General features: G+C 37.6%; 1 protein-coding gene across 2 annotated transcripts in view; it reads left to right on the forward strand.

The window, feature by feature from the left end:
- Window positions 1-15,688, forward strand: part of ERO1A (endoplasmic reticulum oxidoreductase 1 alpha) — a 57,716-nt gene that overhangs the window by 29,468 nt on the left and 12,560 nt on the right. Inside the window, exons 7-9 of one of the 2 annotated variants that reach the window (XM_055437448.2) lie at window positions 6,311-6,431; window positions 8,760-8,806; window positions 11,221-11,232. In XM_055437448.2, the coding sequence (XP_055293423.2) occupies window positions 6,311-6,431; window positions 8,760-8,806; window positions 11,221-11,232 (180 nt within the window). The remainder of the gene's footprint in view (window positions 1-6,310; window positions 6,432-8,759; window positions 8,807-11,220; window positions 11,233-15,688) is intronic. The other variant, XM_055437450.2, reaches the window with a different exon arrangement.

Below are 15,688 nucleotides of genomic sequence, written 5' to 3' on the forward strand. Positions count from 1 at the left end.
CCCGTCCCATCCCTCTGGGTCATCCCAGTGCACCGGCCCTGAGCTTCCTGTCTCATGCATCGAACCTGGACTGGCGCTCTGTTTCACATATGGTAATATACATGTTTCAATGCTATTCTCTCAAATCATCCCACCCTCGCCTTCTCCCACAGAGTCCAAAAGACTGTTCTTTACATCTGTGTCTCTTTTGCTGTCTCAATATAGGGTCATTGTTACCATCTTTCTAAATTCCATATATATGCGTTAGTATACTGTATTGGTGTTTTTCTTTCTGACTTACTTCACTCTGTATAATAGGCTCCAGTTTCATCCACCTCATTAGTACTGATTCAAATGCATTCTTTTCAATGGCTGAGTAATATTCCATTGTGTATATGTACCAAAGCTTTCTTATCCATTCGTCTGCCAGTGGACATCTAGGTTGCTTCCATGTCCTGGCTATTATAAACAGTGCTGTGATGAACACTGGGATACATGTGTCTCTTTCACCTCTGGTTTCCTCGGTGTGTATGCCCAGCAGTGGGATTGCTGGGTCATATGGCAGTTCTATTTCCAGTTTTTTAAGGAATCTCCACACTGTTCTCTGTAGTGGCTGTACTAGTTTGCATTCCCACCAACAGTGTAAGAGGGTTCCTTTTTCTCCACGCCCTCTCCAGCATTTATTGTTTGTAGACTTTTTGATAGCAGCCATTCTGACTGGCATGAGATGGTACCTCATTGTGGTTTTGACTTGCATTTTTCTGATAATGAGTGATGTTGAGCATCTTTTCATGTGTTTGTTAGCCATCTGTATGTCTTCTTTGGAGAAATGTCTGTTTAGTTCTTTGGCCCATTTTTTGATTGGGTCATTTATTTTTCTGGAATTGAGCTGTAGGAGTTGCTTGTATATTTTTGAGATTAATTCTTTGTCAGTTGCTTTGTTTGCTATTCTTTTCTCCCATTCTGAAGGCTGTCTTTTCACCTTGCTTATAGTTTCCTTTGTTGTGCAGAAGCTTTTAATTTTAATTAGGTCCCATTTGTTTATTTTTGCTTTTATTTCCAATATTCTGGGAGGTGGGTCATGGAGGATCCTGCTGTGATTTATGTCAAAGAGTGTTTTGTCTATGTTCTCCTCTAGGAGTTTTATAGTTTCTGGTCTTACGTTTAGATCTTTAATCCATTTTGAGTTTATTTTTGTGTATGGTGTTAGAAAGTGTTCTAGTTTCATTGTTTTACAAGTGGTTGACCAGTTTTCCCAGCACCACTTGTTAAAGAGACTGTCTTTTCTCCATTTTATATTCTTGCCTCCTTTGTCAAAGATAAGGTGTCCATAGGTATGTGGATTTGTCTCTGGGCTTTCTATTTTGTTCCATTGATCTGTATTCTGTCTTTGTGCCAGTACCATACTGTCTTGATGACTGTGGCTTTGTAGTAGAGCCTGAAGTCCGGCATGTTGATTCCTCCAGTTCCATTCTTCTTTCTCAAGATTGCTTTGGCTATTTGAGGTTTTTTGTATTTCCATACAAATTGTGAAATTATTAGTTCTGGTTCTCTGAAAAATACTGTTGGTAGCTTGATAGGGATTGCATTGAATCTATAGATTACTTTGGGTAGTATACTCCTTTTCACTATATTGATTCTTCCCATCTATGAACATGGTATGTTTCACCATCTATTTGTGTCGTCTTTGATTTCTTTCATCAGTGTTTTGTAGTGTTCTATATATAGATCTTTTGTTTCTTTAGGTAGATTTATTCCTAAGTATTTTATTCTTTTCATTGCAATGGTGAATGGAATTGTTTCCTTAGTTTCTCTTTCTTTTTTCTCATTGTTAGTATATAGGAATGCACGGGATTTCTGTGTGTTAATTTTCTATCCTGTAACTTTACTATATTCATTGATTAGCTCTAGTAATTTTCTGGTGAAATCTTTAGGGTTTTCTATGTAGAGGATCATGTCATCTGTAAACAGTGAGAGTTTTACTTCTTCTTTTCCAATCTGGATTCCTTTTATGTCTTTTTCTTCTCTGATTGCTGTGCCTAAAACTTCCAAAACTATGTTGAATAGTAGAAGTGAGAGTGGGCACCCTTGTCTTGTTCCTGACTTTAGGGGAAATGCTTTCAATTTTTCACCATTGAGGATAATGTTTGCTGTGGGTTTATCATATATCACTTTTATTATGTTGAGGTATGTTCCTTCTATTCCTGCTTTATGGAGGGTTTTTATCATAAATGGATGTTGAATTTTGTCAAAGGCTTTCTCTGCATCTATTGAGATAATCATATGGTATGATTTTTATCTTTCAATTTGTTAATGTGGTGTGTCACATTGATTGATTTGCAGATATTAAAGAATCCTTGCATCCCTGGGATAAAGCTCACTTGGTCATGATGTATGATCTTTTAATATGTTGTTGGATTCTGTTTGCTAGAATTTTATTAAGGATTTTTGCATCTATGTTCATCAGTGATATTGGCCCATAGTTTTCTTTTTTTGTGGCATCTTTGTCTGGTTTTGGTATTAGGGTGATGGTGGCCTCATAGAATGAGTTTGGAAATTTACCTTCCTCTGCAATTTTCTGGAAGATTTTGAGTAAAATAGGTGTTAGCTCTTCTCTAAATCTTTTGGTAGAATTCAGCTGTGAAGCCGTCTGGTCCTGGGCTTTTGTTTACTGGAAGATTTCTGATTACAGTTTCGATTTCTGTGCTTGTGATGGGTCTGTAAAGATTTTCTGTTTCTTCCTGGTTCAGTTTTGGAAAGTTATACTTTTCTAAGAATTTGTCCATTTCTTCCAAATTGTCCATTTTATTGGCATGTAGTTGCTGATAGTAGTCTTTTATGATCCTTTGTATTTCTGTGTTGTCTATTGTGATTTCTCCATTTTCATTTCTAATTTTTGTTGATTTGATTCTTCTCCCTTTTTTTATTGATGAGTCTGGCTAATGGTTTGTCATTTTTATTTATCTTCTCAAAGAACCAGCTTTTAGCTTTGTTGATTTTTGCTGTGGTCTCCTTTGTTTCTTTTTCATTTATTTCTGCCCTAATTTTTATGATTTCTTTCCTTCTACTAACCCTGGGGTTCTTCATTTCTTCTTTTTCTAGTTTCTGTAAGTGTAGAGTTAGGTTATTTATTTGATTTTTCTCTTGTTTTTTGAGGTAAGCTTGTATTGCTATGAACCTTCCCCTTAGTACTGCTTTTACTGAGTCCCAAAGGTTTTGGGTGTTGTGTTTTCATTTTCATTAATTTCTTTGCATATTTTGATTTCTTTTTTGATTTCTTCTGTCATCTATTGGTTATTCAGAATTGTGTTGTTTAGCCTCCATGTGTTTGTATTTTTAATAGTTTTTTTTCCTGTAGTTGACATCTAATCTTAATTATAAATTTGAGCTTTTGTCATCTGGCAAAATATGGTTATAGTAACTTTTTAAAATGAAGTTGGAGAGAGAAGTATGTCATAAGTAAAATTATGAGTCAGCTAATGTTTATCTCTAACGAGGCAGAATATTGGTTTAATCATTCCTTGGTGGTTTGTTTTCTTAAAATACTAAATGCTGAGTATTATTTATATATTTTGAAAGTCAGTGTTATTTTTTATGAATTTATTATAATTTGCTATACTGATATAATCTCTATAATACTATTAATAATTGAGGTGAACAGGGTTATCTGTTCCTAAACTAGGTGACTCCATGCAGATTTGTTTTTAAAGTTTTTATTTTTATTTCTAGTTATTTTAATTGCTGCTTTTACCTTGAACTCTCAGTTATTTCTAGGTGCTATCACTGTGCTGTTTCCAGAAGCAAATTTCCTTCTATGACTCTAATGAACTGTGAATTGGGTTAAAAATGACCAAGCTTCAGTTTAGTTCAGTCGCTCAGTCGTGTCTGACTCTTTGCAACCCCTTGAATCACAGCACGCCAGGCCTCCCTGTCCATCACCAACTCCCGGAATTCACTCAAACTCATGTCCATCGAGTCGGTGATGCCATCCAGCCATCTCATTCTCTGTCGTCCCCTTCTCCTCCCACCCCCAATCCCTCCTAGCATCAGACTCTTTACCAGTGAGTCAACTTGTCGCTTAGATTATCTTAATTTTTTAAATGAGAAATAGATACTGTGGAGAGCTTGATGGACTGTCATGTAAGCAACTTTCAGCTCAGATTTTTGTCATCCACTTTGGTTGCTTGAGGCCATTTTCACTCACTTTCTCATTCTTTGTTAGCTCGTGCTGTTAAGCTTTATCATTTCAGTTCAGTCGCTCAGTCGTGTCTGACTCTTTGCGACCCCATGAACCACAGCACGCCAGGCCTCTCTGTCCATCACCAACTCCTGGAGTTCACTCAAACTCATGTCCATCGAGTCAGTGATGCCATCCAGCCATCTCATTCTCTGTCGTCCCCGTCTCCTCCCACCCCCAACCTTTCCCAGCATCAGAGTCTTTTCCAGTGAGTCAACTCTTCCCATGAGGTGGCCAACGTATTGGAGTTTCAGCTTTAGCATCAGTCCTTCCAATGAACATCCAGGATTGATCTCCTTTAGAATGGACTGGTTGGATCTCCTTGCAGTCCAAGGGACTCTCAAGAGTCTTCTCCAGCACCACAGTTTAAAAGCATCAATTCTTTGGTGCTCAGCTTTCTTCACAGTCCAACTCCCACATCTATACATGATTACTGGAAAAACCATAGCCTTGACTAGACGGACCTTTGTTGGCAAAGTAGTGTCTCTGATTTTTAATATGCTATCTAGGTCGGTCATAACTTTCCTTCCAAGGAGTAAGCGGCTTTTAATTTCATGGCTGCAATCAGCATCCGCAGTGATTTTGGAGCCCAAAAAAATAAAGTCTGACACTGTTTCCACTGTTTCCCCATCTATTTCCCATGAAGTGATGGGACTAGATGCCATGATCTTAGTTGTCTGAATGTTGAGCTTCAAGCCAACTTTTTCACTCTCCTCTTTCACGTTCATCAAGAGGTTCTTTAGTTCCTCTTCACTTTCTGCCATAATGGTGGTGTCATCTGCATATCTGAGGTTATTTATATTTCTCCTGGCAATCTTGATCCAGCTTGTGCTTCTTCCAGCCCAGCGTTCCTCATGATGTACCCTGCATATAAGTTAAATAAGCAGGGTGACAATATATAGCCTTGACGTACTCCTTTTCCTATTTGGAACCAGTCTGTTGTTCCATGTCATATGTATCTATAATTATCTTTTCTATAGTGCTTATCTTTTCATTTTATTAGGTTGCCTTTGTACTTAATAGTTTTCTTGATTGTAAAGTGGTCTATTATATATCATAATACCAGTGGAAATGGAAGTGTTAGTTGCTCAGTTGTGTCCCACTGTTTGTGACCCCATGGACTGTATCCTACCAGGCTCCTCTGTCTATGGAATTCTCCAGGCAAGAATACTGGAGTGGGTTGCCATTTCCTTCTCCAGAGGATCTTCTAATACCACTAGTTAACGTTTATTTTACTCTTAGTATTGTTCTAAGCACTCTGCATCTTTGAACTTCTTTAAGTATCACAGTAGCACTATGAGTATTATCCCCATTTTACAAATGAGGACACCGAGGCATAGAGAATTTACATGACTTGCTCAGGGTTTTGAAGTCAATAAGTAGTAGGTTGTTTGTTGTTCTGCCACTCAGTTGTGTCCAACTCTTTGCAACTCCATGGACTACATTATACCAGACTTCCCTGTCCCTGACTCCTGAGTTTGCTCAAACTCATGTCCATTGGGTCGATGATGCCATCCAATCATCTCATCCAGGTACTCTGGCTCCAGGGCCTGTGCTCTGCTCTGTTGGACATTTAGGATGCTTCTAATTTTCCCTTTTATAAATAATACTGATACAAATATCATCCTGCTTATAATTTTTTTTGCGTATTTAGGATTATACCTTTGGTACAGCTTTGTAGTGGTCATGTAAAAAGGAAGTATTTGGTAACAAACTGTGTCGTACTAATATGCCTTCATTTACCTCAATTACTTGTGAACTGCTTGTGGTTAATGTGATGGGAAATGTATATATATTTGCCTGTATAGCTTACAAGAATTGAATTACTGTGTTCCTTCAATTCTGTAATCACATATTCCTTTTTTTACCTGTATAAAACCAAGATGCTTTTGCCACTGGTGTGTAATTTAATGTGGATGTTTTTGTTCCTTTTTCTTTTCCCTTGTATTTTTCTCCTTAAAAGGTGTTTTTAAGTCCCAAATGCATTGTTAACATTTGTGGTGCCTTAGAATCAATGGAATACAGTCTGCCATACTAGCTTTTTAAGGTAACTGAAAAACAAGAAAGATTATTATAAAACATTTTGTTTTACAGATATACAGTCTCCTGATGCTGAGTATGTCGATTTGCTCCTTAATCCCGAGCGCTACACGGGTTACAAGGGACCAGATGCTTGGAAGATATGGAATGTCATTTATGAAGAAAACTGTTTTAAGTATGTGTCATTTTCCTTTCAAAATTCCTGAAAGATGTGCTCATTTCTCTTTATAAACAAACAGAATTGTAATGACTTAAAATTGCAAATCAAGTTCACTTTATTAAAGGATGTATTTGGATATAGTAACATACTCATTCATTAATCCAGTTTCCCCCTGGAGTAACATGTAGACATGCATTTCAACAAATATTTCTTTTTTTTTAAAAAAGACTTAGAATAGTATTAGACTTTTATGGGAGTGTTGTAGGCATTTCTCAAGTGTTCCTTAAGTGGGTTATAGAATCTCAGGTGAGCTAACCTAGGTGCAGGGAATAAATTAGGATATATAGCTGCGTATTCGGTTGGGGGCGGGAGGAGAAGGGGACGACAGAGAATGAGATGGCTGGATGGCATCACCGACTCTGTGGACATGAGTTTGAGTGTACTCCGGGAGTTGGTGATGGACAGGGAGGCCTGGCGTGCTGTGATTCATGGGGTCGCGGAGAGTCGGACACGACTGAGCGACTGAACTGAACTGAACTGATTCTTTTCAGTGCTCTATAGTCCTCTTTTTCCGTTGCTGTGGTTATTTTACCTGCTTTCAAATTAAAGTTAAGCTCTTTTCAGAGAATAATTATGAATAAGTACTATTTGAGCACTCATGGTGTGCCGGTTGTTGTGTTAGAAACGTTATACACATTTTCTTCCTTGGTCCTTGTAACAACTCTGTTGTAGTCAGCACTGTTTATAGATGCAGAAACTGATGCTTGGAAAGGTTAAGTGACTGGTCTAGTGTCAAAGACATAGCAAGTGGAAGAACCCTGTTTGTCCTCCTGCTGACTACCACGGAAGCTGTCACTTTGAACAGTGCGAGACTGAGACATGCTGCCAGTTTACCCACGTGTAAGCCTCTAGGCCGTAAAAGTGAAGTCGTCAGTTGTGTCCGACTCTTTGCGATCCCATGGACTGTAGTCTACCAGGCTTGTCTGTCCATGGGATTTTCCAGACAACAGGGTACTTATTGGGTTTTGGAAGGGATGTGTGTGTGTGGATGGGTGTTATGCTATCTCAGAGATGGGGATAATTCTGGGGAAATTTCTGGAGTTACCAAGTGTGGCAAAAATACTTTTCACTTTTTGTGTCACATATAAGCATTTGAAATCAGCAGTTTCTTTTTTTGACTTGCAGAATTTCAGCAATTTAGAAAGTGGAGAGTTTTCAATGTTTACTCATTTCTGCCACGTGTTTCATTTAAATTCTCTTGACTCTTATTAGGAATGTTTGATTTACAGAATTTGTTGACTTAGAGGTTTTTTCCTAATTTTTTAATATAAACTAAAATAGAGCCCAATTAAAGCATTTGTTAGATTTTTTATTAGTTATTAGTTATTGTTTCCTAATTGATTTATATAATTTTCTGCATAATATTTCTAAAATATAAACAATGTAGGAGGCACTAAAATTGAGTATGTTAAAATAGAGTTTACATGTTCTGTTTTCAAACTGTCTCAAGTTGTGCAATTGTAAAATAAATAAAGTGCACTAAAATGATCCCTATACTCTAGTAGTGATACTAATGAATTTAATTTGGGATTTAAAAACATTTTAGTGACATCACTCTATTTTTTCTTATTAAATACTTACTAAAACTTATTTTAAACTTATTAAAAACCATCTTTATTGAAATTATAACAAACTTGATGGCCACAGAGCAAATTGATAGACTTAAAATTATCAAAGTGGAAAATAATCTAGCCACACTGTTTTTATCCCTTTTTATTTTAGTGCTTGTGTTGAGTATTTGCCTTTTTTTCCTGCTTGTCTTTCAAATGAGTGTATTTTATGACATACACATGTATATACCATATATAAAAATATGTTAGGAACTAGGAGAAGAGCTTGACTGGCGTTTTTATGACTTTTTGTCTGCTACAGTGGGAAAAGATCAACTTATCACTAAAACAAATAACTATCCTCCCTTATAGCAGTTAGAAAAACTAAATATTTTATAAGGTCAGTAAAATAGTTTGATTTTAGATATAGTTATTAACCAGTGCAGGAGACATAAGAGATGTGGTTCAATTCCTGGGACAGGAAGATCCCCTGGAGGAGGACGTGGCAATCCACTCCAGTATTCTTGCCTGGAGAATCCCATGGACAGAGGAGGTTGCATAGACTCAGACAATCTTGGGTTTGCAAAGATTCAGACACGACTGAAATGACTAAGCACACATGCACGCACATAATTATTAAAAAACTTTCTGAGGTAAATTTCACTTTTACTTAACTAATTATAGCATGATGGGTAACATATTTATATTTTATGCTTTAATTTTTTGTTTCTAGGCCACAGACAATTAAAAGACCTTTAAATCCTTTGGCTTCTGGTCAAGGTGAGTTATTTATTTGCACTGTTATTTATCAGCTAGTGAACTTTGATTAGAAGGAAGGAGGAGGCAAGATAAGGATTGGCAGGAGCATTTGAGATCACATATTCCTGTTTTCACAGAAGTTATGCCTCATTCTTGCAGAGAAATTGGTGTTGAAAATATTTACACTTCAGTTAGGAATATTTTTGTAATGAATTCAGACTATCATAGGATGAAGTTAAAATTATACATTTTGTATATATTTTTTCAGAATGTGTGTCCAGGCTTTCAATTGTTTTACTCATCTTTTAGTTCAATGAATATCCAAAAGACTTCCTTCTCACATCTTCCTAAAACTTGAAATTGTTGTGTATCTTGGGAGTCTGATTTCAAATTCAGTTGACTTGATATCTCATTAACATTTTTCATTTTCTGCTTATACTCAGGGTCTGGCTTAAATGCTTCCTTGCCCACCCTGTCAATTTCTCTGATCCCCCCTAACTAACTGGCAGTAATCTCTCTCTCCTCACAAAATGAGCTTATGTATTATTTTGTTCCTCTTTCAGCTCTTTCCACTTGCTAGCATTGTTTTACTACTATTTATGTATCTATTGTCTTCCCAGGCGGCTCAGTGGTAAAGAACATGCCTGCCAAGTAGGAGACTTGGGTTCAGTCCCTGGGTCGAAAGATCCCCTGGAGAAGGAAATGGCAACCCACTCCAGTATTCTTGCCTGAGAAATCCCATGGACAGAGGAGCCTGGTGGGCTACAGTCCATGGGGTCGCAAAGAGTCAGACACGACTGAGTGACTAAACCACCACCACCACCACCTTGTATCTATTGATCTACCCTAGTACTTTGGATGTATTAGTTGCATTTATTGGTTTCATCCCTTAGTAAACAGCCTGAAACATAATAGATGGAATAGTTAAATGATCAATGAAAATCGCCCTCCTCGTTTAATGGTCTTGTCTACAGTAGTGAAAATCACTTGTTCCTTCAACAAATGATTATCCACTATTTACTGTGTGTTAGGCCCTGGATAGGTGCAGAGGGGACATAAAATTGAAAGTCACAAGCCTTGCCCGGTCTATAATAGGCAGAACAGTTTGTTGAATAAACCATTTTAAGTGTATGATTCAGGCTTTTTCCCTAGGAAATACATATCCGTGTCTTCTGAATATATGCTTACTGATGAATTCTTTGATGTACTTTTAGCAAATGTGGAATGGTTTTCATTTTTTAAATTTATTTGAAAAACTGCTGATCTCATAGAGTCAACAAACATAAATTTACTTCTGGAAAGCACATTGCATCATTCCATAAATGTTGGCAGACTAGTCATTCTTAGAAATGAAAGAATGTCTTTAAACATGGCTTTTGATTTATATGTAGTCACATATGGTACTCACTGGAAACTATTGATTTAATATCAGATGAGATGCAAATTCCTAGGCAAGAGATGATCTTCACTCTTATGTAAAGTCAGTCACATTATGATCTGATAAGTTAATTAACCACCTTTGCTTATTTTAAAGATAAATAGGAACAATGTCAGTGTTTATAACATCAGGGAACTGGTTAAACTGGTATTTTTATATAGTAGAATATAGCCATTCTAAATGTTGCTGAAAATTTTGTATTCATTTATATCAGTGGTGATCAGTAGTGCATTTAGGAGAAGAAGCAGGTGTTAGTATGTATTAATATATTTTTAATAAAAACATGATTAGTATAATATCTCACTGTCCTGTGCCCAAAGAAAAAGACACCAAAATGTAAATGGTATTTATCTTTGGGCACAGGGAGTTATGAATGATATTTTTTATTTTGTCTTTGTCTTCTCTTTATAACATATATTTGCAATGAGCATCTGGTACTTTAATAAATGATGGCATTAAATAAAAGTGGCAAAATGAAGACAGTTTTTCAGTACTTAATGAGCAGCTGCATACAAACTGCTGGATTGTGCATATTTGGATCTTACACATAGTCTTTAAAAATATTGCTGAATAAGTTAAATTTTTATAACGTCAGTTCTGGGAATTTTGAGGCAATAACACAGATCCTTAGCAGAAACTGTCTTCTAGCTGTAGGATAAATAAGTAAAAAGTCTCTGACAGCCAAATAACTGTGAGTCCTTGAGATATTTAAGAGTACTCTTAGATGATAGATTACATTTCTCTTTCCTGTCAGCCCACATTAAATCTTGAACAAGCTGAAACTACTCTTTATCCAGGCTCTTGGAGATGAAGCCATTTAAGTTAAATTAGGCGTAATTCCTTTTATGACCAGAAAGAGTTACAGTCACAAGCATATCACTCTCACATGTTATCTATGTCGGTGAACTGATGGACTAAAAGTAACGGAAGTGTAGCATTTTAAAAGGGGCATCTGGAAGGAGTTTTTAATAATATAACTTTTGTTTTCTTTTTTCAGGTAAAAGTGAAGGTAAGTATAATTTCTTTATCATACATGACAGATATGAATTTGCTTATATTCAGAGGTTTGTGGGCAAACTTGTTTTTTCTTTCCACCCGTGAGACTTGAGAAGTTACTTTTTATTTGTTTATGTAAGATGAACAGAATAGATTAAGGGAAAAATGACTCTTTGTGCCTGGGATCAGGCAGTAGAGACAGCCTGCCTCAGACTCTGATAATTCACTCATACATTTTATGTGTGTGAAAGTGAGGCATTTCCCGGCCTCTTTCAGGGAAAATTTCTTCTTTATTGACTGAACTCTGAGATCTGCTGGGTCACCCACAGGAAGGTTCAGGCATGATCACTGAGAAAACAATAGAATGGGAAAGACTAGAGGTCTCTTCAAGAAAATTAGAGATACCAAGGGAACATTTCATGCAAAGATGGGCTCGATAAAGGACAGAAATGGTATGGACCTAACAGCAGAAGGAGATATTAAAGAAGAGGTGGCAAGAATACACAGAAGAACTATACAAAAAAGATCTTCACGACCCAGATAATCATGATGGTGTGATCACTCACCTAGAGCCAGACATCCTGGAATGTGAAGTCAAGTGGGCCTTAGAAAGCATCACTACGAACAAAACTAGTGGAGGTGATGGAATTCCAGTTGAGCTATTTCAAATCCTGAAAGATGATGCTGTGAAAGTGCTGCACTCAATATGCCAGCAAATTTGGAAAACTCAGCAGTGGCCACAGGACTGGAAAAGGTCAGTTTTCATTCCAATCCCAAAGAAAGGCAATGCCAAAGAATGCTCAAACTGCCACACAGTTGTACTCATCTCACACACCAGTAAAGTAATGCTCAAAATTCTCCAAGCCAGGCTTCAGCAATATGTGAACCGTGAACTTCCAGATGTTCAAGCTGGATTTAGAAAAGGCAGAAGAACCAGAGATCAAATTGCCAACATCCGCTGGATCATTGAAAAAGCAAGAGAGTTCCGGAAAAAACATCTATTTCTGCTTTATTGACTATGCCAAAAATCTTTGACTGTGTGGATCTCAGTAAACTGTGAAAATTTCTTCAAGAGATGGGAATACCAGACCACCTGACCTGCCTCTTGAGAAATCTGTATGCAGATCAGGAGGCAACAGTTAGAACTGGACATGGAACAACAGACTGGTTCCAAATAGGAAAAGGAGTATGTCAAGGTTGTATATGGTCACCCTGCTTATTTAACTTATATGCAGAGTACATCATGCAAAATGCCAGGATGGAGGAAGCACAAGCTGGAATCAAGACTGCTTGGAGAAATATCAATAACCTCAGATATGCAGATGACACCACCGTTATGGTGAAAGTGAAGAACTAAAGAGCCTCTTGATGAAAGTGAAAGAAGTGAGTGAAAAAGTTGGCTTAAAGCTCAACATTCAGAAGACTAAGATCATGGCTTGATGGGACATAGATGGGGAAACAGTAGAAACAGTGGCTGATTTTATTTTGGGGGGCTCCAAAATCACTGCAGATGGTAACTGTAGCCATGAAATTAAAAGACGCTTACTCCTTGGAAGGAAAGTTATGACCAACCTAGACAGCATATTAAAAAACAGAGACATTACTTTGCCAGCAAAGGTCTGTCTAGTCAAGGCTATGGTTTTTCCAGTGGTCATGTATGGATGTGAGAGTTGGACTATAAAGAAAGCTGATCATCGAAGAATTGATATTTTTGAACTGTGGTGTTGGAGAAGACTCTTGAGAGTCCCTTGGACTGCAAGGAGATCCAACCAGTCCATCCTAAAGGAGATCAGTCCTGAGTGTTCATTGGAAGGACTGATGTTGAAGCTGAAACTCCAATACTTTGGGCACCTGATGTGGAGAGCTGACTTGTTTGAAAAGACCCTGATGCTGGGAAAGATTGAAAGCAGGAGGAGAAGGGGACAACAGAGAATGAGACGGTTGGATGGTATCACCGACTCAATGGAAATGAGTTTGGGTAAACTCCAGGAGTTGGTGATGGACAAGGAGGCCTGGCGTGCTGTAGTCCATGGGGTTGCAAAGAGTTGGACATGACTGAGCGACTGAACTGAACTGAACTGAGGCATGATCAGAGTGTTGATCTACTGGCTTCCAAGCCTGTGCTGACTCTTGTGTGTAGGTATCATTATCAGCTCTTTAGGTTATTGTAATACCCCCAATTTTAACATATTTTAGGTTTACTGTGTCTTTTTGAGTATATTTTTGCTTTATGAATAAGATTGGAATGATTTTTGTAATTCTTAAGGCCATGTGTTTAGCAATATGAGAAGACTCAGCAGTACGTAGCTTTATTCTAGCTAGATGAGATTGTTAAAATGTAAAGGATCACTGTTCTCTCACTCTAAATTCTCTTCTTTTTTTAAAAAAACATTTTATTTATTTTTTCCTGTGCTGGATCTTTGTTGCCATGCAGGCTTTTCTCTAGTTGCATGAAGTAGGGGCTACTCTAATTGTGGTGCATGGGCTCTCATTGTGGTGGCTTCTCTTGTGGCACTTGGGCTCAGTAGTTGTGGCTCCTGGGCTCTAGAACATGGGCTCAGTAGTTCGGTGCATGGGCTTAGTTGCTCTGTGGAATGTGGGATCTTCCCCTACCAGGGATCCAACCCATGTCTCTTGCATTGGCAGGTGGGTTCTTTACCATTGAGCCAGGGAAGCCCACCGTATTCTGTCTTCTGAGCATTATTTTTACGGGTTGCTTTAGATAACAGAATCCTAAAGTCTTATAACTTTGCTCTTTTATTATTATACTTTACTTTATAGTAATGGTAGCAGCTAAATAAAATACTGAATCATAACTATGCCATTTGGAAGAGAAATTCTTTACTAGTATGATTATTTTTGCAAAGGTGTCTCATATTTTGTTACTGTTAGTGGTGATCCTATAATTTCCAGTTATGAATGACTTTATTCCACCTTGGGTGTTCCCAGTTCTATGCTATATTCTGGCTACATTAAAAGAAGTTATTTCACCAGTGTGGAGAGCCCTTCCTCCTTGGCCATGGGGCATGGCCGGAAAGGCGGCCACCCCCTCGCCCATCATGCACCACACATTCGTGGGGAACCTGGTGCAGAACCATTGGTAGACGACCTGCTTCTGGGTCAGGGTTTCGTATATAGCAGAGCAGCTCCCTCACTGCTGTCTATTGAAAGTCAGCCCGTAACGCAAGGGTTTGTAAAAAAAAAAATTAATAAAATAAACATTTTAAAAGAAGAAAAAAGAAGCTATTTCATTTTTTTAATACCATTTCAAGGTCTTAACCTGTCTCATTATCAAAGTAAAGATGGTTAATCTGTAGAGACTACCCTTAGAGAAAACATCTGATTTATGAGTGTAATTTTAAGTGTTCAATCTGGTAAAATATGAAAACTGACATATTAGGCGATTATCTAACTGGATCATATTCACAGACAATCTACTTCCGGACTATAAAACTAAACCAAAATTTTTTTCTAAGACTAGATCCTAATTTAAAAAAACAAACAAACCCCAAACATAGAGGTTCCCAATAAGGTCCATTCTAAAGGAGATCAATCCTGGGTGTTCATTGGAAGGACTGATGCTAAAGCTGAAACTCCCAATACTTTGGCCACCTCATGCGATGAGTTGACTCACTGGAAAAGACTCTGATGCTGGGAGGGATTGGGGTCGGGAGGAGAAGGGGACGACAGAGAATGAGATGGCTGGATGGCATCACTGACTCGATGGACATGAGTTTGAGTGAACTCCGGGAATTGGTGATGGACAGGGAGGCCTGGCGTGCTGTGATTCATGGGGTCGCAAAGAGTCGGACACGACTGAGCGACTGAACTGAACTGAACTGAATAAGAAAACAAATCACTTGTAATCCCACAACCCCAAAATAATTGACATTAATAATGGCTAAGAAGACATGCCAGTACTTTTCAAAGTAATTTGCAAATATGAGTTTATTTAATCCTTCCAAAAATCCTAGGACATTTTGTTAGGATTTTTATTTCCGTTTTTATAGACAGAAAATGAATCCCAGAAAGGTTCAGCAACTCAGCTAAAACAATATGATTTGTAAGTAGCAGAGTTTGGGATTCAAATCAGGCAGTTTGATTTCAGGGTCTATGCTTTTAACTACTTCATACTGGTTCTCTGCTAACATTCTGATAATTATTATTATTTTCATGTTTATACTAATGTTTACACTAATATTTTTACTGACTTTTAATGTTTATACTAAAATTTTTGTAATATATACATTACATATATTATTATTACCATGTCAACTTGCTTCCTCAGCCTGTGTCCTCATCAGCTCAGATTGCTCTAACAAAATACCATAAACTAGGTGGCTAAAATAAAAGACATTTATTTTCTCAGAGTTCTGGAGGCTGGGAATTCCATGATCAAGGTGCCAGCAGATTTGCTTCTTGGGGAGGGCCCTCTTCCAGCCTTACAGATAGCTGTAAAGATACTGATT

This window comes from Moschus berezovskii, chromosome 9, assembly GCF_049115385.1.
Source record: "Moschus berezovskii isolate FMDL1 chromosome 9, NW_MosBer_1.0, whole genome shotgun sequence".
NCBI lineage: Eukaryota > Metazoa > Chordata > Mammalia > Artiodactyla > Moschidae > Moschus > Moschus berezovskii.